General features: G+C 47.5%; 1 protein-coding gene across 1 annotated transcript in view; it reads left to right on the top strand.

Moving 5' to 3' along the window:
* The window catches only part of DCAF5 (DDB1 and CUL4 associated factor 5), a 351,953-nt gene that overhangs the window by 177,516 nt on the left and 147,513 nt on the right, over positions 1–26,924 (top strand). Inside the window, exon 5 of the mRNA XM_085627298.1 lies at positions 11,145–11,274. Within this exon, the coding sequence (XP_085483424.1) occupies positions 11,145–11,274 (130 nt within the window). The remainder of the gene's footprint in view (positions 1–11,144; positions 11,275–26,924) is intronic.

The following is a 26,924-nucleotide window of genomic DNA, read 5'->3' as shown; positions in this document are numbered from 1 at the left end:
GCTAACAGTACCTAGTGTAAGCCTGTTTTTTATTTATAGATTACCATTAAAAGGACAAATTCTAGATTATTTTGATTAAAGCCTTTATTGGCTTTCAGGCAGCCTTTAGATTTGCTGATTAATCATATGCTCGTATTTACCTTTCTTTCAGAGAGCAGGCATCCTGAAGTGATGGCTTGTTTATTTTTCAGCAGTCTCTCCCATTTCTCACTTCACAGTAGGTGGTCAAGTGGAAGAGCACCCTGCTCTTCTGCTATTCCGCTCTGTTCTGTGTCCTCTGTTCTCTTTTGCCTCTTTTTCTCTTTTCCCTTTTTCCCCTTCTTGCTCCCTTATTCGGCGCTCCCAGCCGCTGCGGCCCCTCCCCCCCGTGTGTTGCTCCCGACTCCATGCTGATCACCCTTCCCACAACCCCTACATAATGGCGGCTGCTGTGAGGCCGCGCCACAGGCAACCCCATCTGCGCCTGTCCGCCACCCGACCAGCGCCAGGGACCCTGGTCCCCCGACCCCCTGCCGTTACAACCCCAGCACCCTCCACGCTCTCAACGCCAGACGCAACAACAACTGCCAGCTCTCTACGCCGAGCAACACTCAAGTCTGATCCCCTGCCGACACTGCTGCTGCACCTTCACTCGCCTCCGGACCCCAGCAGCAGCCCCCAGACGACCGGACGCCAGCGCACACAAACCACTTAACTGCATCAGGCCCACCATAGAAATCTGGGACCCCATTAACACTCACACGACCAACGTCGCCTTCCACACAGAGACCTGGACCAACGCCAGCTCTGGACTCGACATCGCAACCGCCATCCCTGATGGATACAAGATCCTGAGGAAAGACCATTCCACCCGCCCAGGAGGAGGCCTCGCCACCATCCACAAAAGCTCCCTCCGCTCGACAACCACCGACTCGCCCTCCATGGAACACATTCACTGCCGGGTCTAGACCAATCCCAGAACGACGCTCCGTGGAAAACTCATCTACAGAGCGCTTGGCCCGAGCACACCGTTCACCAACGTCATCGCGGACCTCATCAGCTCTCACCTCCACAGACTATTTACTACTTTCGAGACCTAAACTTCCATCTGGACAACCACGGTGACCCAAACACCATCGCCCTCCTCGAGAACCTCACCAACATAGGACTGAAGCAACTTCTCCCTGCCCCCACTCAACCACTGTCGACCCCCTTCTTTGCAGGAGGAAACTGCATCTTCAGCCACACCACACCACTGCATCCACCGTTTTTTTTAAAAACACCACTCACAAGCATGCGCGCCCCCACCCATGCAGAATTTGGAACAAAGACTTCGAAGAAAACCTCACCTCCGCCCTATCCTGAACTCCACCCCCAACTACAACAGACGCCAACACCACGGCAAGCAACCTACACCAATGGAATGGAATGGAATGGAAATGTATTTGTTAAGCGCGGTTGCTGCCCACGGGCGTCCAAGCGCTGAGTAGAAGCAGAGATGTGACGGAACAGAGAAATTAGGATTAGAGAAATTTGGCGAACAGTAATGTTTTCAGCTTTTTCCGGAATGCGAGCAGATCGGGGGTGGAGCGAAGAGAGAGGGGGAGAGCGTTCCAGAGCTTGGCAGTGTTCAGCGAGAACAGCCTTCCCCCGGTCCTAGCTCTTTTCACTCTAGGAACAACTGCCAGGAAAGCATCCGTAGATCGAAGGTTCCTAATTGGGTGGTAGGGGACGACAAGATTGTTATTTATTGCTGATCCCGTCTTCCAAAAAACCCGATGCGCAATACACAGCGCCTTAAATGTCACTCTTAGCCTCACTGGCAACCAGTGCAGGCTTTTCAGTCCAGGTCTGGCTGACTGGGTTCGCGGAATCTGGAGTAAGGTACGTGCGGCGCAGTTTTGTACCACTTGCAGCTTCCTAAGGGTCATCTCAGGGGCCCCTACGTATAGAGCATTGTTTGCGTCCAGGCGGGACTGGATGAGGCCTTGTACTGCCACCTTTTTGGCCTCCAGAGGCAAAAGTGGAAGGACCTTCCTCAGGACTCTAAGTAGGCCAAAACAGGTGGCGGACAGCTTGGTGGCCTGGGTGGAAAAGGAGAGCCTTTTGTCTAACCATACTCCCAGACTCTTGACACTTTCCTTGGGGGTGGGGGGAGCACCCAAACCGCAGGGCCACAAGGAGGTGAAAGGTACTGGCGATGTTGGGCCTAGGAGCATGAGCTCTGTTTTTTCTCCGTTCAACTTGAGGGAGGAGTTGGTCATCCACTCCCTCACGTCCTCTAAACATTTCAACAGACCTACCGGGGATTGCCTGCTGCTCTCTTGCGCCAATGAAACCACTAGCTGAGTGTCGTCGGCGTACGACACGATTTTAATGCCGTACGGTTCGACTACCCCCGCCAGTGGTCTCATGTATACATTGAATAGCACAGGGCTCAATGAAGAGCCCTGCGGTACTCCGCAGCTGAGAGGCTTACTAGATGACATTGTATCACCGTCGAAGATCTGAAAAGATCTGTCAGACAGGAAAGAGTCGTACCACCTTAGTGCATCACCCGAGACTCCGATGTTATAGAGACGGTTCAGTAAGGTGGCATAGCTGACCGTATCGAAGGCGGCACTTAGATCAAGGAGGATCACTGCCACTGATCCTCCCTGATCCAGTACCCTTCGAGATTCTTCGGTGACTGCTAATAAGGCGGTTTCAGTCCCATGCTTTGGTCTGAAACCTGTCTGGGACGTATGTAATAGGGAGTGGTTCTCTAGAAACTGGACCAACTGGGCATTTATATATTTCTCCAACACCTTGCTAGCCCAAGGAAGGAGTGAGATGGGGCGGTAGCTGGAGTGATCATCAGGGTCCAGGTTAGGTTTTTTCAACAGCGCCCGCACCATTGCTTGCTTCCAGGCTGTGGGAACGGAGCATGCGGATATAGATGAATTTAGCAGTTCCAGAATCACAGGCAATGTGACTTCACCTGCCTGCATCAGAACTTCTGGGGGCGCTGGGTCACGTGGAGAGCCCGACTTAACTTGGCGTGCCACTTTATCTAAGGTGTCAAGGTCCAGAAGGGGAAAATGATCCAGAACAGGCTGGTCTGGGGGGAGGGGGGTTCTCGGGAGGGGTAGGTCAGTCGCATCCGAAGTCGAGGCTATTGTTGGAAAGGTGGAATAGATTTTCAACACCTTGTTATGGAAAAATTCCGCCAACTTATTGCATTGATCTTGAGTCTTGATCGGATGGGGAGCAGTGGTAACGCTGGTGCATTGTTTTATTATGTGAAAGATTTCCTTGGGCTTTGATTTAGCTTCCAGGATTTTGTCAGAGTAATACGTAGCCTGGGCCGTCCTGACCCCTTCTCTGTAGGCTTTGATCGCCTCTTTGTAGAATGCCTTTTTTTCCGGGAGAAAGTCTAATCGCCAGGCTCTCTCTCGTTGCCTACAGAGGCGTTTTTGCTCTCTTAGCGAATCAGAGAACCAAGGGACTGATTTCTGCGTTCTTTTTGAGGACGATCTACGAAGAGGGAGGATCATATCTAATGAGTTCGTAATCCAGCCTACATAGTTTCCGTTAGCCACGTTGGGGTCTGGGCAAGGTGGCGGGCGGATGGAGTCCAGATCATGCGTCCAAGTTTCCATGGAGAGTTTTGACCAGTTTCTCCTAGTTGTGGATTGAGGGGGTAATTGGGGGATTTTATGGGAGACCCAGGTAAACGGGACCAAGAAGTGGTCCGACCATGGGAGGGGGATGGGTTGGTCAACAGTTAAGTCAATGCAGTTACTGAAAATGGGGTCTAATAGATTGCCCTTTTCGTGGGTCGGGGCTGTGACCAATTGAGCCAGTTGAAGAGCTCCAAGGTCATCTATTAGCTCCTTAGCAATGTGGTCTGTAGGGGAGTTAAAATGGAGATTAAGGTCCCCTAAAACCGTATGGTTGGCAGAGGATAAAATTCTTTTCGCTATAATCTCTGGGAGAGATGTATGGAATAATTTTGCAGGCTCGGGGGGGCGATAAATCAAAGTGCCAGAGAATGAACTATTCGCGTGGAACTCTATGCAGAATTCTACACTCTCGCAACCAGGAATGGTTTCTACTGTGGTGCGGCAATGATACTGGTCCTTTAATATAATGGCCAGACCTCCTCCTCTCCCTTTCGGTCTGTCTGCTCTGAAGATATGGTAGCCAGCGGATAAGGCTGAGACTAAATCAGGCTCTGATTGAGCCGAGAGCCAGGTTTCTGTTAAAAAGATCGTGTCTGGCTTGTGTTCCTCTAGCAGCATGGCGATTTGTGTACAGTGCTTTGGCAGTGATCGACAGTTTAACGCGAACATGCAGTATTTCTGGGCTGTGGCCAACGGGGAGGTGTTACGGAGAGGGTGCTTGCAGTCCGGACAGCGGGAAGGAAGCTCTGTAGGAGCATACATATGCGTGCACTGGACAGCGACAGTTCTTCCTATGCTGTATAAGGCTGTCGAGCTATATGTCCTGCCCTGGGGGGTGGGAGGATCAGGGTTAGTGGCCCCTGGTCCCGTCTGGTCGCGGACGGGCGCAGACGGGCTTGCCTTTGGCGCGCCTTCGGCGCACCGCCGGCGCGCCCGCTGCGCCCGTCCGCTGCGCCTCCGGAAACAGCACATTCTTAAATATCAATGGAAAGGGGCGTGGCCTATTTCGGTGGGCGGAGCCCGGGAGGTCGCGGCGGTTGCCTGCTGCCTGCTTCAGCGCCTCGCTCAGCTGAGCGGCGAGGCAATCACCAGGTGAGTAAAGTGCAAGTTTTAAAAACACACACACAAATATTCACACAGTATACAGTTTTTTAAAAAAGAATTTGGTGAAGGGGTTCCTAGCTCTCGGCTTTCCGCCTCAAGAGCTCTGTCCTAAGCTCTTGAGGCGGATCGCCAACTGCGCCAAGACACTCTCCCCCTTCAAGAAGACTACAAGACGACACAACAAGAAAGCAAACTGGTTCACCACGACACTCCAAGAATCCAAGCGCTCCTGCCGACTACTCGGGGAAACCAGCACCGCCTACAGAACAGCCACCACTGCACACCATCAACTCATCAAATCCACAAAGAATAATTTCCTCCAAGTCCTCTCCAACTCCCACATTTCCAAGGAACTCTTCTCCATCATACAGGATTTTGCTAAACCCAACAGCGAAACAGACATCCCTCCCTCCAAAGACCTCTGCAACAGACTTAGCTCCTTCTTTCACCCCAAGATCAAGACGCTCTACGACACCTTCGACGACCAAGACCTCTGCACTGCCCCAAGTGACGCCACCCAATAGACCCTACTTACTTGGACCACACTCATGACATAATACACCCTAAAGACCATGAAGAGCATCCGGAGCACCTTCAGACTCCTGCCCACCACACATCTTCCACAGGGCTGCCACAGCTATTGCACCGAGCTACGTCGAACCATCAACTGCTCCTTTGAGACCGCCACATTCTTTGACAACTGGAAGCGCGCCAAAGTCAATACCCTCCTAAAGAAACCCACCGCGGACCCCAAAAACTTCAGAGCCATTTCGCTGCTTCCTTTCACAGCCAAGGTCATTGAAAAGACCGTCAACACCCAGCTAGCATACTTCATAGAAGCCAACAACATCCTAGACACCTCCCAATCCGGATTCTGCAGCAACCACAGCACCAAGACCGCCCTTCTCGCCGCCACAGACATCTGCACCCTCCTCAACCAAGTCCAAATGGCAGCCCCCATCCTCCTGGACCTATCAGCAGCCTTCAACACCGTCTCCCACCGCACACTAGCCACCAAAAATCCACGACGCCGGCATCCAAGGAAAGGCCCTAGACTGTATACGCTCATTCCTCACTGGCAGAACAGAGAGAATAAGACTCCGGCCCTTCCTCTCAAAACCGACAGAGACCAGATGCGGAGTACCCTAGGGATCCTCCCTCAACCCCACCCTCTTAAACGTCCACATGGCCCCCCTCGCAACCATCGTCAGAAACCATGGGCTCAACATCATCTCCTATACCGATGATACCAAACTCGTCCTCTTCCTCACCAAGAAACCCAACATCATCAGGCACAACTTTCAAGAAGGGATGAAAGCCGTTGCAACTTGGATGAAAAACAGCTGCCTGAAACTCAACTCATAAAAAACAGAAGTCCTCATCCTTCGTTCCACCCCTTCGCATGGAACTACACCTGGTGGCCCCACCCACCTCGAGAGACCATGCATGTAACCTCAGCATCATACTGGACTCATCGCTCTCCATGAATCGCCAGATCAATGCCGTCTCCTCCGCATGCTTTAACATCCTTTGCATGCTACGTAGAATTCAAATGGATACCCTCCGACTCCAGGAAAACAGTCACTTGCGCCCTCATCACAAGCAGACTGGTCTATGGCGATGCCGGAATCAACAAAATATTTCTCCGCAAGCTCCAGGCTGTCCAGAACGCCGCAGCCAGACTAATCCTCGATATCCCAAGACACAACCACATCACCCAACACCTCAGCGACCTCCACTGGCTCCCCGTCGAGGGAATAATAACATTCAAGCTGCTCACATATGCCTACAAGGCCCTTTACAGCAACGGACCTCAATACCTCAACAACAGCCTCTCCTTCCATGCTCCCAAGAGAAACCTCCGCTCAGCCCACCTCTCCCTAGTCACCGTCCCATGCTTCTACAGGACCAGAGCGGGTGGAAGGTCTTTCTCCTACCTCGCACTCAAGACCTGGAATGATCTCCCCATTCACCTCCGACGAAGCCCGATACTTCACCAATTCAGAAAGGACCTCAAGACCTGGCTCTTTGGAGGACCTCCACGGAGCTGCACCCTGCCCCTCGCCCGTGCCGTGAGACCCTAACAGGTGAGTAGTGCGCTCTACAAACCCCTGATTGATTGATTGATAGATGGATTGGTTGACAGTAGAGAAGCCACTTCTCCCCTTTCGATCCCGGGGGAACTCAAGAACGGTTGTTTTCTTTAAAAAAAATGATTAAAAGTACAGGAATGGTTTTGATCAGATTATTAAAGCTTGGTAATGTCGCTTCTCTGTTGCCATGCCTACATCGACCCCTGCTCAAAGCATGGCTTGGCTTTTCATTTTTTGGGGAGAGGAGGTGGCCTAACGGCTAGGGCGGTCGACCTCGAATCTGGGAAACTGGGTTTGAGTCTCGGCAATGACCATGAACATCCTGTGATTCTGGGCAAATCACTTAATCTCCCCGTGCCTAACCAAAATTAATGTGTCCTCATATAACGTAACTGGTGCTATGTAAAGCGCTCTGATACCCGATTCGGGTCAAGTTCGCGCTATATAAAACTCTGCCAAAAAAACAAAAGGAGGCTTCGGTTGCTTGCAGGATGGTGGCCTGTGTCCTGTTGTGGTATTGATGACCATCCATTCTGGGGCATCCGGTGCCTTGAGTACGTGATCACACTTCTATAGCGCACGTTTATGGTGAAAGCTCCTAGGCGCTTCCCTGATCCATACCTGGCGGCTGTCTCAGCTGGTCGCCATGCTTTCCGTAAGCCGGGGTCTGTGGGCGCCTCTTCCTGTCAGATGCCTTCTTTTTTGCCAGTTTCTTTGCAGTACTTCTTCTGGTGAAGCCTGGGTCACTGCTTTTTCCGTTCCCACTTTCTTCGCTCAAGTGTTTGTTAATCTCTCTGTACAAGAATTGGGGAGGAATAAGCGGAAAGGTTGTGAGTATTTGAGTTTTGGTACTCGAGACCCATGGCATACATTTGCTTTATAGACTCTTAAGACAACAAGCCCCCTCCTGGTACCGGTGTCACCCTCCGGGCCCATCTTAAAGGGCCAAACAGCAGCCGTTCATGGCCCGGGTGGGCGGCCAGGGGCCTGCACACAGACCGAAGAGGGCATTACACAGACAGTAAATAGTATTTCCATTTTGGTCGACTGTGCTACGCAATATCTTGTCCAGCCACACGGTGGCGCCAACTGCCAACGGTAGAAATACCAAAACCTGAGAAATGTACTTGGTTAAAATCTCCGGTCCGCTAAAGACCCCAAAAGAGCGTTCCACACTCCAGTGAGAGATGCCCAGACCCAGTTGGTCTGTAAACACGTCCTTCTTGCTGCCAGAGCTCCTGCTAAGGACATTGTGCCTTGGAGATTTTGACCTGGGACTGATTTCCTAGTGCCATTACCTCTGCCGGGTGGGTCTCTAACCCAAGTCTTTCTTTTTCAGCAGTATGCATCAGTAAAAGTATCAGTTTGTCTTTGCTGTTTTTTCCTGACTTCGGGCGGTCTGCTGCTGGTTTCGCTTCTGAGGGTCGGGTGACTCCCACGAGGTGTCTACTCTGACCCGGCTTAAAGGGCGCGTCTGGTGAATGACGTCACACTAGGTCTCTACGCCCAAGCAGGCGTCGAACCCTCATTCTGAAAGACCTTCTCGGGGCTTTAAGTGAACCGGGTCTTGCCGGTGCTCGGCACCGTCAGCTCTAAAAAGCAGGTGCCGAAAAGGGTCTCTGTCGGGCTCGCCATTTTTGCCCTCGCCCTCAGGGTGAAAACAAAAATCTTATCTGTGCAGAAATACCACTGCCTTTGAGGTAACTTCAAAGAGACTCGTTATAGTTCATTCACAGCCTCATCGTTTTTTAATGGAAGCTTTTTCAATACTATAGGCAACGAAGCCATAGGTGTTGCTTATGTATCGTATGTAATTTACAACCATTGACAAAGCCAATAACTCTGGCTTGTTGTAGGTGTAATGTTACTTGTATTATATTTCATTTCATTTATTTATCTTTATTTCGGTCTCTCGGACCATAAAAGAATACAGAAAAATAGAATAAAATCATGACAATATAAATGTATACATATTTCAGTGAAAAATAGGAGATTACTCAATTTATTATATAGCTGGACACAATGACAGAAGCAGCAAAATGCCAGTCAGGCGGCACACTATGCTAAGCACAGATCTTTAGCTTACCCGTTTTAAGCCACGCCCTTAACTGCATCGGCCACGCCCCTTTGAGACCACCTCCCCCAGTTTTTTTACGCCACTTAAAGCTCTGGGCCTCCTATTAGTGATTGTTAGTGGTGCAGGCTGAGTGAATAGAACAGTTTTTGTATACACAGGTCGGCCCTTTACAGCAGGGCAGTGTGCATAGCTCTGCAGAGACCTGTCCAGGACGAGGCCCTCAAGCCCTCTGGAAGCATCTCTTTTGGGTGGTAGCTCCTCTTGGCCACACTGTTCTTGTGGCCTGTTTGTTGGAGCCTGCATTGGTGTGTGCTGTCAACACTTCGCTCTCGTTCCCAATGCTGTGCCAAAGTCTGATAACTCGAAGCAGATGCAGTGTGTTAAGGGAGAGTGCCTAACCTAAGTATATCCAGTGCGCGTGGTGCCTACTTCCAGCTTGACTTTACTGCCACTAGGCTGGGCTTCCTGCTCTTCGGGGGTTTGTGGTGTGTGCAGAGATCCGAAGTACTGCACTGCTGTCCACTTGTTTTTAATCTAGGCCTCTTTGATTGCAGCCCTCTGGAGCGCAGGCAGCCGCGCCAAGCTACAGACCTGCCTGGGCTCGTGCAGGTGTCATTATCTCTCACTATCCCAACTTTTACACCTCTTCCTGAAATGCATACAGATTCGCAGTCATGGTGCCATCTGAAGAGAATTCGGATATCCTCTTGGTGCTGCATCGCCTGAGTGCTTTTGCTTCCTAGTTTTTGGGATAAATCAACCATTTTTTGTTACATATAGCGCGAACTAGACCCGAAGGTATCGGAGCGCTTTACATAAGCACCAGTTGCGTTAGAGAGGGACGCGTTCATTTTTGTTAAGCACGGGGAGATTAAGTGATTCGCCCAGAATGACAGTATGTTTAAGGACTCTGCCGAGACTCGAACCCGGTTCCCCAGCTTCGCGGTCCATTGCCCTAGCTGTCAGGCCACATCCTCTCCCCTGGGTTCACCTTATGCCACAATAGCTTTTACCTTTCTTTTACTAAGAAACGTTCTTCTGTTATCAGAGTGCTTCTGAAACCCAGACAGTTCAAATACATTCTGTTTTGTTATCGAACCAGTCGCCTTCTCCCCCTGGAGAGCCAAGCTTTGTCTTTGACAGGGTTTTGCAAAAATCCATCATTCTAGCGAAATGGGCACTTGCGGCTGACATGCCGATCTCTATTCTTTTTTCTTTTTTAAGAGTGATTTCTTGGATTTGAGAACCCGAAATATTAGTAGTGTTTTATAGTTTGATAATAATTCCAATCTGTAAAACGTTTTCTTTTAAAGGTGACCATGAGTGGAAAAACAAAAGTGAACCCCCTATACTTTTGTCAGGAGGAAGCACTTTCTGTAATAAAAAAAAAAAAAGAATTTAGATTAATTTGAGCTTCCGTTCAAAACCTGCATCTGGTTCTTTAGATGCGAATAATTAAGAATATCCTGCAGGGAGCCTGGCTGCATCTTCCTGGCACCCGGGGAACAGGTCCAGGATTCGTTTTCCCTTCCAGTACCCTATGAGACGACAAGGAGGCTCCACATGCATTTTTTCATTTTTCTATCTGGTAGTTCAAGGCCTGCAAGACGGTCTTCCTTGTAAGAGCGTTACAGGTTTTCTATTGGTGGAGCCTGGAGTTCCTTCCATGAGTGGTGCATTTTTATTCCTTGGACCAGGTTCATGTTGGAGGACCTCACCTGTACATTCACCAGTAATACTTTAATGATTATGGGTTTAGATCTGGGTGCATTTGTTTTCTCACTGTATCTCATCCTGAAGTGCTGTGCTTTGGCGCGGTTTCCATTCTCTTGTGTGTTTCGTTGGTGTGTTGTTGGGACATGGCTTGTGTGTTTGGTTGACGTGTTGTTGGGACATGGCTTGTGTGTTTGGTTGGTGTGTTGTTGGGACATGGCTTGTGTGTTTGGTTGGTGTGTTGTTGGGACATGCCTTGTGTGTTTGGTTGGTGTGTTGTTGGAACATGGCTTATGTGTTTCGTTGGCGTGTTGTTGGGACATGGCTTGTGCGTTTGGTTGACGTGTTGTTGGGACATGCCTTGTGTGTTTGGTTGGCGTGTTGTTGGGACATGGCTTGTGTGTTTGGTTGACGTGTTGTTGGGACATGGCTTGTGTGTTTGGTTGGCGTGTTGATGGGACATCTGTTGATAATCTGTTGTCTCATGCTCCATTTAATTTTTGTTTCCTCCAGATCCCTTCTGTTTGGCAAACTACCCCTCGGCCTTTCACAGCGTGATGTTCAACCCTGTGGAGCCCCGGTTGTTGGCGACCGCTAACTCGAAAGAAGGCGTGGGCCTGTGGGACATCCGCAAACCCAACAGGTGAGCAGCCAGTGGTGTTTGGTGTAGTTTTGCAGAGAGTTGTGCCCAAGAGATTCACTAGGCAGTCTGCTCCCTTGAGAGCGTTCCATTGGATGTCCGTAAACCCATCAGGGGAGCAGCCGGCGCTCTTTGTGGTAGTGCTTTGCCCATGAGATTCAACTTGCAGTTTACTGCCATGGGACATCCGCAGGCTCTAGAAGCGAGCAGCTGGCGCTGTGCTGAACCAGTTAAGTTCAGCCACGAGTCCACTCCCATGAGAGCGCTCTCTGGGTTGTCTATAAACCTACCCGGTGCGCAGGTGGCGCAGTGTTCATGCGTACTGCTGAGCCCATGAGGCGCAGCGATCACTCTCTCCCAGGGCAGTGTTCCAACACACCCTCCAGGTGAGCAGCTGGGGCGTTACCTGAGCTGTGCCCACAGGATCCGCCGAGCTGTGTCCTTGCGGAGCTGTGCGCATGGGACTCCTTGGTGGCAAGTTGGCGTTTGTGAAATGTTTGTTATCCTAGTGTGATCTGATGTATCTCGCTTTGTACACAATGTGTGGAATTTTGCCACTTTGTATGCCCTGAACCTTTGTGTGATTTTACCCGCACACGATTGGCGACAGTGGAAAGAAAGTGTCACTAAGATGCATGTTCTTATTGAACAAATACTGCCTTTTCTCCTCCGATAAGTCTCCTGTCGGTATCTCGTCTGTTGTTTTTTTTTTGTACAAGGTGTGCCGCGCCATCTTGGAGAAAGGTTATTGAGATACTAGTCAAATGTATTTTGCTTAATGCGGTGGAAAGGATGTCATTTGTGCACACTGAAGTGGCAAGCTGCTTATGTATGTAGCACGTTGAATAGCTCAGTGGGTTAATGTGCATGTTACGCCAAATGATTAAATCCCAGTGGGCTGACTCAGGCGTGTACCTTTCGAAATTCGATAGAATAAGTACTGTTATTTCTCTATTGATGCTTTGAGAAACTCCGTTTGCAGGGTGCGGTGCCCCAATGGCCACGAACTACTTTCCTTTCATGCAGATCACGCACAGCCTATTGATTTAGCGGCGCCAATGATTTGGCGCTGACTAAAAAAGGTAGATGTCGTTCACTTGCCACAAATGGCATCTAGATGACAAAGCTGAGATATGAAATGACAGGTTTAAAGACACTATTTATAAAGATGACAAGATGATAATGAGAATAAATACAAAATGAAGTTTAGAAAAAAAAAACTTACATTCCAATTGATTGTCCCGTACAAGACGAGTGCTGAAGCAGTGAAAATAATATATATGGCTCCCGGGGGGTTAGCCGACATGTTCTTAATGTAGGTCACTTCTGACGTAATTATAAAGTGATACCGGTTGTCTCAGTGTTTAACAAGTGCAGTGAGTCGCTTGCAAGGGGCGGGCGCTCCTCCTGTGTCCCTGTCTTCCCTTCTTCCTCTTCCGCTTGTCCTCCTTGCCCCCCGCCCTCTTAAGGTACTGCTTCATTTGAAATGAATCCCTCTGCATTTCTTTGCGTGGTGATGTCGTTTCCTTCTTGCCTGCCATGATGCCTTGTGGCCTCTGGGTGGCGCTGGGAGCTCGTGTGTCATGCGGGCCGTGCTGCAGTTTAGTTTTCCAGATTTCTGCATCTTTGCCCCACTCTGCAGACGGGCGCGAAAACTCCGCCAGTGAAGTACAGCTCCCAGCGGGCTCGGACACGTGTGACTGACTCACCCAATACTTCTAAATTCTTCACATTTTTGTACACTGACTGTTCTAAAAGGATAGTCTCTTTTACATGAGGACATAGTTGTTAAACTCGCCTCCCGTAAAATATTACATTTTTTATTTGAAAATAATTTAAATGTTTAATTCTTACTGAGAAGCAAAGAGTCCAGATAATTAATAAAGAACCCTGCATAGAAGTTGGGTTTGAAAGGTCTTATTAATTTAGTGAAGGCTTTTTCTTTAACACTCTTGCGCGTCCCTGCTCTTTCGGTGACGTCAGCTCACCGTCAGAAGGAGCGTATTATAAGGTTGTTACAGCCCTCCCTGCTATGAAGTTACATTAGTGCACGTTTGTACTCGTTAGAATGTTACTAGTATTCTAATTCTAAAAGCTACAAGTTCTAGTTGTTGTTGCTGCTGCGTGTGTCGCAATAAAGAGGATACTGCGTACTATTGGTCCCCGTGCCTTGTCATAAAATGAGCTCCTTCCTGTACAAGACCTGCCCTTTGAGGCAGCGTTAGCTTCTCGCTAGACTTTTGTTTACCAAGAAATTCATATGTAATATACAAGTTTAAAGGGGAGGTTGGTCTGCAGGCTTCATTCACCCTTTGATGTGCTGAACTGTCAATCACATTTTGCTTTCACTGCCCCACAGCATCTTGGGACAGTAAACCAGATCGCACTCCCCAATGGCTCCCCTCATTTTGAATGACCGTACAAAGCTTGTGCACATCTTCTTTACAACAGTTCCCTTTCTCATCAGTGACTAAAGGGAGGATTTATATTCTGGCGGACAGAGTAAATTACTCCGTCGCCCTGATGGAGTGAGCGCCTGCTGAATTTAGAAATGACCGCCAAGCCGGTGGTAATTTCTGAAGCATTAGCAGGAGTCCCCAACACAGCGGCTCCTGTCAGTGCTTTTTAGGTCTCGCCTAGCGTTGCAGCGCGCATGCGTTGCTCGCGTACCGAGATTTATTGGGGTAAAAGTATTTTGTGTAGAGGGACTTCTGTTACCGCCCATGCTTTCAATTGGTCAGTGTTAATATTTATGTTAAACTTTCTGTTCTGATAGGTGTTCAGAGGGTTTTTGTTACCGCCCTATATTTTTTTTGACACTGCCATGGGACAGCGAGTCTACGGCGTGTCTTGCTCACGCTGCCTGCACGTGCCAATCGGCTCTCTGATTAGTTGGCAACTAGCAAATAAGCACTTTCATTGGTGGACCTTGTCAACCAATCGGAGAACCTACTGGCGCGTGCAGGCAGCGTGAGCAAGACCCGCTGTAGACTCGCTGTCCCAAGGGCGTATCGAAAAAAAAAGCCATTACTGGAGAGGAAAAGTGCATGTATCTTGCAGCGCTGGGCTGCAACGTCAGGAAGAAGGAACCCCCGGCATAGGGGTCCCTCAGTGTTCAGCAGAGGAGCGGGTGCCCACCCCGCATTGGTGCCGTGTTCGTAGCACAACTGGTGCTCTTTCAATCGGGAGCCCACCCCACAGTTTAAAGACCGCAGAGAGACAATCCCGCGAAAAGAGGAAGTCAGGCCAAGTTGCCTGACTTGAGGCGGGGCCGTTGTAGGAGGCTGGGAGGCCTCCAACCACAGCGCGGCGGACCGGAAGTGCATGGAGTCCGGCACGGGGTTCCCTGTGAGTTTGGGAGAGCCCCGTGGTGCTGATTAAGAGGAGCCCTGGTGAGGAGGGTGCTCCCTGAAGTCTATCCACTTACAGAGGTGGCACGTGAAGTGCAGCGTGGTGAGCGGGGCTCCCGTGCGTGGATAGAGCCCCACTGTGACCTGAGAGGAGGAGGAGGAGGAGGAGGAGGCAGCAACGGCAACCCAACGTGAGGGTAGCCAGGCTGGTGAGGCAGCGGGGCTCCCATGTGCTGAGGAGAGCTCGGCGTGAAGCTGACGTAGTGTCTGCTGCGGAGGGGGCCCGAGGCACATTGTTGGTGCCTGCCCCCGCCGCACTTGCTGAGGAGGACAGCAGCGACACCAGGAGAGAGAGAGAGCCTGATGAGTGGGGCTCAGTGGTGAATTGGTGGTTGGGGGGTGCGTCGGGGCACATTGTCGGTGCCCGCCTCCCCCTGTAGTCGCCCGGAGGGCACCGTGAGTGCCTTGCTGTGTTCCCAGCTGGCCCGCGTGACTCTCTCTCTCTCACCCTGAAGAGGAAAGCCTGATTAACTGACGAGTCCATCCAAACTGTTTGTGATTCACTTCACTACTCCTACCGATGGCTTGGCCACGGTTATCTACGCAGCATTGATTACTGCCTTGAGAACTTTGTGAAATTTATTTTCCTCTTCTTTAAGTGTCCTTCACTCCCACCCATTTTGGAGCCCTGGAGCCCTACTGTCCTTGACGTAAAGCTCGTACCTATTAAGTTTCCACCCTTAACACGGCGCCCCCCTCGCTACACCTCCACCCTTGTCCTGAGGAAGACCCCGTCAGTAAGGACCTAAATCAACCTACATGGGTTGAGGGGTCGAAACGTCAACATACCACACACGCCAGTACCACCAATAGTGCAATGTGCACTGTGTCTGTTCCATTGTTCATGGATTTATAAATGACTGTATACCAAATGAAGAATTTCACTGTGATTTTGTGGCATTGAGCAACATGCCTAACAATTTAATTGTGATATTGCTAAATGTTATATGTCACTTACCCTACTACCTCACTCTAATCACCCTCCTCCCCCTCCCTTCACCCAGTTGGACACTCCAACCTTTATTCGTATATTGTTCGTTTAATTAAAAACTTTATTATGTGCTTTGTGTGATTAAATAACACTCTAGCACTGTTTAATTGTTTATTATTCATTGATTTTGTTCTTGACAGTGCTTTTCAAAGCATCACTGTGCTGGGACCACTTCCATATATACAGCGTGACAGTGGGCAGCTGCAACGTTTGGGCCAGAGCATCTTTTAGAAGTCCCGGAGTGGGACTTGGGGGCACTCCTTTGCGAGGCACAGTGGTGCCAGGCTCAATTCCAGCTGCACCACCAGAGAGAGCGGGCAGCTGCATCACAGGGGCATTTTCTTTTGATGATGGAGGGGTGAGAATCACCCCACACCCCAGCGCATTTGCACCCTTGCTTTTGCTGCATTGGCAGCTGGAGGGCTACTTGAGAAGCCCTAGCCTAGCGCCCTGACATTTCTGGACAGAAGGCATTTGAGCCCCATGAGAAGGCCAGTTTGCCTGGGGTCAGGGTTGGTACCTGTGTCGTAAGCTGGACTGGTAACCTAGTCATGTTAAAGTCTTATTAACTTGGGATGGTAGGGGTTCGCCTCCAGGTGTCTTAACAAATTCAGTCTGTGGGTGAGTATTCACCACCGGACACAATTGAAATATCTGAAGCTGAGGCTCAAGGCACCATGGTTTCTCACAGTGGGCCATAAGGTGTGAAGACTGCATGCACATTCAATCCTTGGCCTCTCTGCAGAGCGATGGTCGTATATCTGCTAGTGTTAATTGTGTGACGGAGGTACACAGCTGTCAAAATCTAGAAGCAGCATAGGAAATGACAATGCAGTGGGGGAATTGTATACGTGGGGGCAGGACTTTAAGTGGGCCGGGTCTCACTGGTGCTGAGCACCAGCAGTAACTTTATCCTATTAGCATTACAAATACATTATATTTATTTTGCATAACAAAACTCACATTAACACAAGCCATTAACATTTACAAAGCCAATAGCTCGTACTCCTATAAATGCAATTAATAACTTTTCCATTTACAAAGTTTAACACTATTTGCATTTTACATTACAATCATTTTAATACATTTTAACAAAACATAAACAATATAAAAAACAATGTCATTTACAAGGACATTTACTCAAAACAATGTCACTGTGAGACCTATTGCATTGTAAATGCTCGTTAAAGTTTGGCACACGGCTCCCAAAACATGAGGTAGCCATCCACCAAACATGTTTTTTTATTTTCAAAATGAAAATCCTAAAGAGGGATTTTCTTTTTGAAAAAAACGAAAATGCCCCCTTGCATGGAGTTCTCTCTAATAGTGAGGCGGGCATTTGACCGTTTTTCTACCCCTTACCACCAGGGGTTTCCAGCTGGTGGCGGGCAGTGAAAACTGACCTATATGTCTGACCATCTAAATTAGGTGGGTGAACATAGAGATCAGTCTCCCACGGCCCTTACTACGTTGGGCCATGGGGGGTTGTTTGCCCTGGCTGAGACGGAGGAGTGTATAACACACGAAACACAGGGGGTCTAACAGCCAAATTTGAGAGGCTACACTGTCGATACTGAGTCAACAAGATCTCAAAATATCTTTATCGCACACACATAACGTATTAATAAAGAAGGAAAAAAGGCTAACACTACATGCATAGAGGAGACCGGTACATAATCGATTATTCGTAAAATGGCTGATTCATCCACAACAGATTGTAAAGGGTTTCCATCAAATTAGACTCAATGATCAGTCCTATCATTTGGCCAAACCCATGTGCAAATGAGGCTGGTCCCCTGATCAGTGGGACACTCAGCTCCGCACCTTATTGTTGTATCAGGATTTGGTCCACCAAATACACAAACCGTCCATGATGACTGATCTTTTGATGGTAAAGTAAGAAGAAATAGTGCAACGAACAAAAAAGTGATTTAAAATAGGATGGAATGTCCTCCTTCTAAATACTTTATTCTACGGACTGGACACGCCTCCTAATTAAAAAATAGAACAGTGCAAAAGAAGACAGTGACAATTATCTGTCTACATAAGGGCCAACATGTTTCTGCCGAACGGGTATTTAATCCCTTGGCATTCGTCAGGGCCTCTGCTCGTATAATAGTTGCACTCCTAATAGGTAAATATAGAATTCACCACCATCATCAAAAACAAATTATAATAAAACTGGTTTGAAACGGTACAACCTGTAACAACCATGGACATTAACCCTCCGATTCACAATGATTACTGTGAATTCTGTGAAGGAAAACGTTATATCATTAGTACTGTATTCGATGCATCAGTCTCATGTGCATAGTGTGTCACCAAACCAACCAATAATGTGTGTCAGAAAATAAATTTTTATGCTTACCCTTTGTGGTAGGGCAATAGACCTCACCTCACCTGGACACTGCTCAGGTACTAAGAGGCCCCGCACTACAAAGATATAGGGAAAACAAAAGAATGTGGCAAAGTACTATAAAGACATATATACCAATTGAAGGGACACATGATAAGATCGCCACTATCTAGTATACATCCTAAAGGTGGAGGGATACTTCACTAACAAACCCTCACTAGACTATTTATACTAGCATCTCCTACAGATCGGTGCCTCCACCAAGTCTCAGATGGGAGCTTGAGGTACTGACGGAAAGGTGAGCAGCTACCACAGAATATTTTTAGCTATACTATGTTGTAAACTTTAGCAAATCACAGGTTTTGTAGATCAGTATGTTGTAAAATTCCTGAATGAGCATACAAGGGAGTTTTAATCTTCCTTAAAGTTTGGTGTCTTAGTCGAGTTTCTGGGTCATTTTGAGGCTTAGTACACTGAGTTTGGGGTGTTTATCTACCTCACATGTTTTGCCTCTAGATACAGGGCATTTGGTTATAGGAATGATCATAGGCAGGGTATAAAGCAAAAAAATGTCTTTATAGTACTTTGCCACATTCTTTTGTTTTCCCTATATCTTTGTAGTGCGGGGCCTCTTAGTACCTGAGCAGTGTCCAGGTGAGGTGAGGTCTATTGCCCTACCACAAAGGGTAAGCATAAAAATTAATTTTCTGACACACATTATTGGTTGGTTTGGTGACACACTATGCACATGAGACTGATGCATCGAATACAGTACTAATGATATAACGTTTTCCTTCACAGAATTCACAGTAATCATTGTGAATCGGAGGGTTAATGTCCATGGTTGTTACAGGTTGTTCCGTTTCAAACCAGTTTTATTATAATTTGTTTTTGGTGATGGTGGTGAATTCTATATTTCACTATTAGGAGTGCAACTATTATACGAGCAGAGGCCCTGACGAATGCCAAGGGATTAAATACCCGATAGGCAGAAACATGTTGGCCCTTATGTAGACAGATAATTGTCACTGTCTTCTTTTGCACTGTTCTATTTTTTAATCAGGAGGCGTGTCCAGTCCGTAGAATAAAGTATTTAGAAGGAGGACATTCCATCCTATTTTAAATCACTTTTTTGTTCGTTGCACTATTTCTTCTTACTTTACCATCAAAAGATCAGTCATCCTGGACGGTTTGTGTATTTGGTGGACCAAATCCTGATACAACAATAAGGTGCGAAGCTGAGTGTCCCACTGATCAGGGGACCAGCCTCATTTGCACATGGGTTTGGCCAAATGATAGGACTGATCATTGAGTCTAATTTGATGGAAACCCTTTACAATCTGTTGTGGATTAATCAGCCATTTTACGAATAATCGATGATGTACCGGTCTCCTCTATGCATGTAGTGTTAGCCTTTTTTCCTTCTTTATCTTTATTAATACGTTATGTGTGTGCGATAAAGATATTTTGAGATCTTGTTGACTCAGTATCGACAGTGTAGCCTCTCAAATTTGGCTGTTAGACCCCCTGTGTTTCGTGTGTTATACATTCAGTTGGTGCTGGGGATAAAATCAGGTGTGGGTCTTTAAAATATATATCCCTTGGACCCTATTTTAAATGGTTTTGTTTAATCTGAGACGGAGGAGTGTCTGCCATGGTTACACCTATGGTTTGCCCGCATCTAAATTTAATGGGTGAACCATCATATTGACAATAAGAATTCTGTCTTGCCTTAGTAACGGAGTATGCTTAACGACCGTATATGTATCACTACCAAAGCTGTGCTTTAAGTTTTATGGTACTTTAAATAAAAAATAAAAAAGCATTTTTTTTTTGCATGAACTATAGGTGCCTGATTAGATTGCGATTTTATTTCTTCCTCTCTCTCCTTTTTTAATATTTCGTACAAAGTGTTTGTGACATTAAAGGCCTTGAATGCTTATTATCTGGAAAACAAATTGTCAATAAATGTTGATAAAACAAAAACTCTGTTTTCCCTAGAATGAAACATCATTTTGCTTGGTTCCTAGGTGTAATGGGATTGGAGCAGGTGTGGGAGTATAAGTATCGGGGCATGACATTTTGTGATGATCTGAGGTGGGATAAACATGTGCCCTCCCAGAGACTTGCACTTTCAGCCAAAGTAACGGCCTGAAGAAGATTGACCGCAAATTTGGTAGCTATACCTTTGAGGCACTGGGTAAAGTGATCCTAGGCCAATTAATACCTCAGGCTCCTTATGGTGCAGAGGTGTTGGCAATGGATAGGCGAGTTGCTTGAGGTGGCTTAAAAGGTAATTTGTTGAAACTGCTCCTAGATTTACAAAAAAATGCTATGATAGAAGCCATCAGAAGAGACTTGAGAACAGTAGCCTGGACTGCGTAAGCAGACGCCCGAGCTGTGGGCTTCTGTTATTCATTTAAAAGCGGGGTCCCTGGGGATAAATTATCAGTGCTAATTTTGCCAGAGGTTCTGGCAACCTTCCATACAAGGAGGAACCCTGTGATAGAAATGTTAGAGTGCCTGGAAGTTCAGGCTTTGGGCACAGAGGGAGGGATAATAGCTCAAGTTAGTCATATAAAGAGCACCCTCAGACAATGTGCTATTGATACCATTTGGAAAGATGACCTTCAGTATCTCAAAGTTAGAGTTCAATTAGCCCCTTTTAGCTGGTCAGAATGTAAATTTGATACTTGTATAGCGCACTACTCACCCGCAAGGGTCTCAAGGCGCTTGTACGAATACCGCTGTGGAACCCATCCTGGCTTTCCCTGTGAGGCGTCCACTCCTGGGCACCCCCAAGGTGGAGGCCAGGCATCCTTAGTGTTGTGGGGGCCGTTGTGGAGATTAAGCAAGCTATTGCCCAGAGTTGCAGAGTGGGACTCCATGATTGGAATAGGCACCGAGCCGAGAATTATCAGGTCCGTGGAATTTTTGAGCCCAAGACCCGCCGAGGCGGGGAATTGAACCCTGGTCCCGGGCTAGACCTCTGCATCAGGGTCTGCCGCTCTAATCATTGAGCCACACTTCTCCAAGAAGAGCATTGATTTCTTCTCGTATCTCTATCCATTCATGATAAGTCTTTATGGAATGAAATTCTGCGGATGAGGGAGGGAATCGACCCGGGTTGGTGAATATCGTGGTTAAAAAAACTAAGTAGATGAGTGCCATGGCCAGTGCGCCTGTAAGCGGGCTATGAAATATTCAGGGATCCATCTATTGATGGATTCAGTCCTCTTCCTTGAGATTCTCCGACCTGTATTAAATAAGTTCAGGATACATTCGAGAGAAATGGACTTAAAATAGCTGTGTGATTTTAGATACCAGGATGTAGCCATAGCCACCGGTCAATACCTGCGAAAAACGATAACACCTCCCGTTAGGCTTTCTTCCTCTTAGTGTTCTAAGATAAAGGTTGGTACGCCCTTAAGCTGGCAGAGTAGTGTTTTGACTTGGCAAGTAATGTGTCGCAGGCTGTTGGTTATTTTTTATTATGTTTCTTTGCCTCAGTTTGCTTATTGATGGTGCACAGAACCTTGAATGTCTTCCCTGCATCCCCTGAAAGCCAGTGAGCTGCTGTGAGTGCAGGCATCATGTGATCCTACCCAAGGATGTGCAGGCACATTCTGGCTGCCTGCTCCTGTTATCATTGGGATCTTGTGATGAATTTCTTGGGGAGGCCAAAGTCTACGTTATTACAGTAGTCGAGGCGTGCCATGATGAGGCCTATTGTTATTGCGATTCGTTGCTCAGGATGGAGAAGTGAGCTGTATATACATTTCAAGAGTGGTCTCAAGGGGAATCTGTCAAAGAAGCTTTCATCAATTTATGCAGAGCCTTAACATATGTTATGCATAATTACCACCCGGCTGGCATGAAACAGCCAGACAAGGTTTCCTCTTGCTGGGTTTTAGATACCCTTCTATAGATTTAACCCATCACCTTTTTTTTTGTATACTTCAGTGCGACGCCCTTAGTGCGCTGAGCATGCCCAGATGTGGATCCTGTGCTCACCGTGCCACGGGAGCCAAGCTAGATCTGACTGAAGTGCCCCAACTAGGGCAAAACCAGTCCTTGGTTGCTTATGTTCCGGTTCAGACAAGACCTGGCCTGGCAGTTTGGGCTGGACGGTTCCCATTAGAGCAGAGTCCAGACTGATTTGCATATGGCTAGTTCCAAAATGAGGTGACGTGGTGAGCAAAGTAACGGTGGCCTGGTATGCAGCCCGTTTAAGTATCTGTGGCTGAGACTGTCAAGCTTTTTACCGATCACCTTTTTTGTAGATCTCCCTTCTGTACATGGCACTTAGCCCCGTCCCTAACCCGCAATGTGTGGGAGCAGGAGAAAGGCTGGAGTGGGGTGTCTTGCAGGGTGTTGTGGCTCTGGTGGTGCAAGAGGAGAGAGGGGTGTTGAAGATGGCACCAGCTTGGAGAAAGTGTTTTCAAGGGTGTCTAAACTTGCCCTAAGCAGGAGATCAGAGCCCTAATCCTGGCTTCCCCACTTGATCAAATCCTGGTTAATCACTTTATCTTCTTTTGCCTCAGACTATTATGCTGCAAGATTAGGTATACTTAGAAACGTCTAACTGCCCGTGGGTGCTATAATAAACTAACGGGTATATTTGCAGACATTATTTAGAAGTTCAATGTGGACGTAGCAACACAGAAACTGTGGCGGATCGAACATTTTGGGGCTTGTGTTCAGAGGGGTTGGGACTGCCACCAAAAGATTATAAACCAGGAAAATAAACCAAAAATATGCCTCTGGTGCACTTGTGATTTTTTTCAACCCCTCTATTGCATATGTAAATAAATGTCAAAATGCACTCCAATATGTTTTTCTTTTTTGGCTAATAAAATTGTTTTCATCTTTCATATATTTAGTATGGGGATCTTGAATAGCGCTTTGTGTTGCATTTGTAAACTTCAGAGCACTTGCAGGAGCGGTTAATTCTTTGAATGGAAGTTGGCGTCTATTTGGGATGGGGTGAGAGTTCTTGTCTCTAGACTATCATACGTGAGGGCGAGTCATAATCTTCATTTTTACGTTTGCTGAACTTTAGGTGGTTGGGTTTAGTTCTCAGGCCGAGGGTCACTTCTGGTTAAGTTTGCAGGCCTTTTGGCTGGGGCATATGAATTTCCAGAAAAAAATATTGCTATAAGTTGCATTATTTCTCACTTTGTCCTCCTTATTGTGTCCTCTCTTATAAGAATGTTGAAATAATCCGCAAAGGGCCACTTAAAAAATGTACCAATGCTTTATTAACAAGAGCCCAGCAGGGAACCTTTGAAGAAGCGCACCAGCTATCTGTACCGCATACCATGGTTCGTGGGTGTTAATTAAATTGTGTTGAAATGTGTAAAATTTAACTAATTTTTGAGTGCCTAATTGACGACATTTGTTGTCCTTCGCACCTCTTGGAACCTGCACTTTAAAAGGTGTTCTGTACTATGAATCTGTCCATTTCTAGCTTTCTGTAATTTCTGGTATCGAGAGCCTGCCATCAGTTTGTTAAATTCATCTATCAATCAAAAATTCCTGTACACAAAATATTTAAAAAATGGAATAAAAAGTTATGGGACACCTATATGATTTTTAATCCGTATTCCTATATCTCGCTAAAAAGTTTATATTCTTAGCCTGTTGGTGCAGCTGGCACGTGTCTCGCTGTTCAAGCCAATTTCTCAGGAAAAATGATGCGCAACGGATGGTCAACGGATGGAAGATGCTGGAAGCAGACCAATGTTTGTTTGATTATGAGCAATCGGCGCCGCCATGACTTGCATTGTTCTATCACCAAGGCTGAAAGTGCATTTATGTATCGGATGTGTATAATACCGTGCTGTGACCACCCAGCGTGCTTGAGTTCACCCGTTTCAATGATCTGGTCTGTAAAAGCGGTGATGACTTAGGAGTGACCTCCAGTGCAGACATTGAAGATACCTGGGGGACATCTTACACGGTGGACTCCAGCTCTACCGTAAGTGGAAAGGCAGTGCGTCAACCGCTAGTTTGGGTGCGTTTTATAGTAATATTCATTCTTTGTGCTCTGGCTTGAGAGCAGCTGTCGCCAGACACTTACGTGCGAATCACCAGGAGGGGAACTTTGGCTCCACCCACGTGTTGGGAGCCAGGAGTAACCTGTTTTGATTATTTCTGTGGCTTATCTTGAGTCAAAGCCTGATGGACAACAGACACAGTAAAAGCATTGACAGGGTTACATCGACCCTGCAATGAAGGACAAGCCAGACCGGCCAAAAGAACAAGCAGTGGCATAGCCAATAGGTCTCGCCTTTGGGACTTTATAAGTGTTTAGCCATGCAACAGTTGCATAACTAAATACTTATAAGGTCCCAAAAGCGAGACCTATTGGCTATGCCAAGCGGCCGTGCAGCCGCGAAAGTGTTCGCGATCGCGATCAAGCATCAAAGCGGCCGTTCGGCCGCGAAAGTGAAAGTAATCTCGGTCAAGCGCGGCACGTGCGCCCGCGCACATGCACTGTAGCTCTTGGCTTGCCTGGTAGCACTTTTTGGAGCCCTCTCAATAAGTCTCGCCAGGCCAGCGCATGCGCTGGGTCAGGTAAGACCTAAAAAACTAAATAACGACCCACAGTACTCGCACACGCCACCATTATGTGGCAGAGATTGTGCCGCTGGTGTGATTGGCGGCACATAATGCTGCTTGGAGTAGAAAGAAAGGGGCACAAGCAGGGATCAAATCTCTACGAAGGCAAGGCCACTGTTGAGTGTCACAAATGGATAATACTGGAATACGCATTTTAGGTTCTCTGGTGAGAAGGACAGTAGTAGAAATATTTTATTCCTGCACAGAATGCCGGAAGAAAACCATCATCTGTGGTTGTGAAGTGTTTGATCTTTCTGCAGCTTGTTAGGAGGAAATGGTCTGTGACCTTTAGAGGTCTGATCCCAAAGAAATAGATGGGAATCGAGAAGAGATTCCAAAGATTTAACTCCTGTACCTAGTATGGATAACAGGATATAAGTCAGGGATGAGAGCGGTAAGGGCAGTCCGCATGGGCAGGTGCGCAATTGCAAAGAAAAGTAACTTTGTGAGCGGGATGGAACTCAATGGTCGGGCAGCACCTGGAATATTGTGTACATTTCTGGAGGTCCCATGTGGAAAAGGGATTAAGACTCCAAAGGGCAGTTTAGGATGGTGCACGCTTTGCACCAGAAATGTGATAAAAAGAGAAGTGCAGGATCAGAGGCGGCGGGGGAGGGGGTCAGACAGTCATGACAAGTTACGCTGCACGGGTAGTACCTGCATGTTCAGCATTGCAGGCCTCTCTCTCTTCTAAATACTGCAGTTTAAGTGGACCAATGTAAATTAAAATACGGTTTTAATATTCACCCACCCCTATCTGCAAGGCTTGTTCTTTAAGAAGTCTGATAATGCTTCTGGGCAGAGATTCAATGCTCCAGATGACCTTTGTGAACATCAGACTCAGTCTGGTTCAAGACATTGAAACCGGTGACAAAATCCCACATCCTTCCAGACTGTGGGAGGTTCTGTAGCATTGCCTTTGGAAATAGTGTGCTGGGATTTAATTTCTAGATCTCTTTCGAGGGGTGTGAATAAAGCCTTGACTACACCACTGAAGAGGACACACATTCCTGCACTATTAGCTGCGATCGGATACAAGATGACTCACCTTTATTGCATTTCAATCATCTCTGACATCTAGCTGCCTTATCCAGTCACAGCCTTCCTTCCTCTAGGAGGAACGCAGATGAACAGGGTGAGCCAGCACTGATTGGTTTGGTGGGGCTGCTCATTGACCTATGTCCTCCAGTGCTTAACTTGTACCAGTGTTTGCCAGTGTTGGGTCCTGGGACGGATTTCTCAGCCCTTGGATTTGTTTCTGGGAGCAAAATTGAGCTTAAGGTGGTGATGCTGCCTGGGCTTCCTGCTGTGCTCTCTCTTCTCTGCCTGCCTCGTTGCCTTATTTTGGAGACAAAAAAATATGTGCGGGCCTCAACATTCACTCTTTCATTTATTTTTTTGAAACCTGCCAGCCCCACTGCCAAATGGGGGCGGGGAGGTTACCAAATAGTCTAGTCTTCATTTCATATCATTATTTTTTCTTCAACCAATCTATCCCTCTGGGTTCCTATTCACCCCTGATTCCTCAGTTTGTCGTTGTTTTTTCGTCTTTCTCTTCTTCGTTTTTCCTTTTCTCTCTGTTCTTCTGGGTCAAAGTCTGACTATTAAAAATAACTCCTGGTCCCAAATACTGGTGGGCCCCACCTGCAACCATCAGCTCAAATTAAGCACAGTCTCCAGTACTCCGACAATGTGGCTTGTCTTGTCCTTACTTCATTGCTGATAATTTGATCTTGTTTCGTTGTGTCATAACAGGTGCTTTGATTTAGTTCATTCTTCGTGCAATTGTCATAGGAAATGTCCCTTCATTGGCCTGTGACAATCATGGTTTCCGTGAATTAATATCAGCCATGTTTATCGCACGCTGTTGACTGAGTAAGGCGGCGTCATAAGCAAGGTGCATCCTTCATGACTCTCCAGTGCAGTGATGTTCACGCAGTAATGCCTTCATCACGCATCCGCGATGACTGCTCATGGCGGGCCCTCCCCGTGCAAGGAGTTGTGATTAACGTTCCTGGAATTGATTTACTCCTACAGCAAGTAGTTGGATGTTCTGCATCCTAGAAGCCAGGACTGATGCTCCCTGGGGGAGCAGTGCACGTCGGACTCTGCAAGAGCTTTGCAAACCCTTGCAAACCCATACATTGTGCTGCTACACATCACTGTGCCGCGCTTGGTTCTACAGCACTAGCCGGATGCCTTGTGGGTCCGGATGTCGATGCATTGGTGGTAGGTGATACTGGCAGTGATGTTGGGAAGCTGGGACACCAGC

This window comes from Triturus cristatus, chromosome 9 (genome assembly GCF_964204655.1).
Source record: "Triturus cristatus chromosome 9, aTriCri1.1, whole genome shotgun sequence".
NCBI lineage: Eukaryota > Metazoa > Chordata > Amphibia > Caudata > Salamandridae > Triturus > Triturus cristatus.
This window is presented reverse-complemented; position numbering and strand designations above follow the sequence as displayed.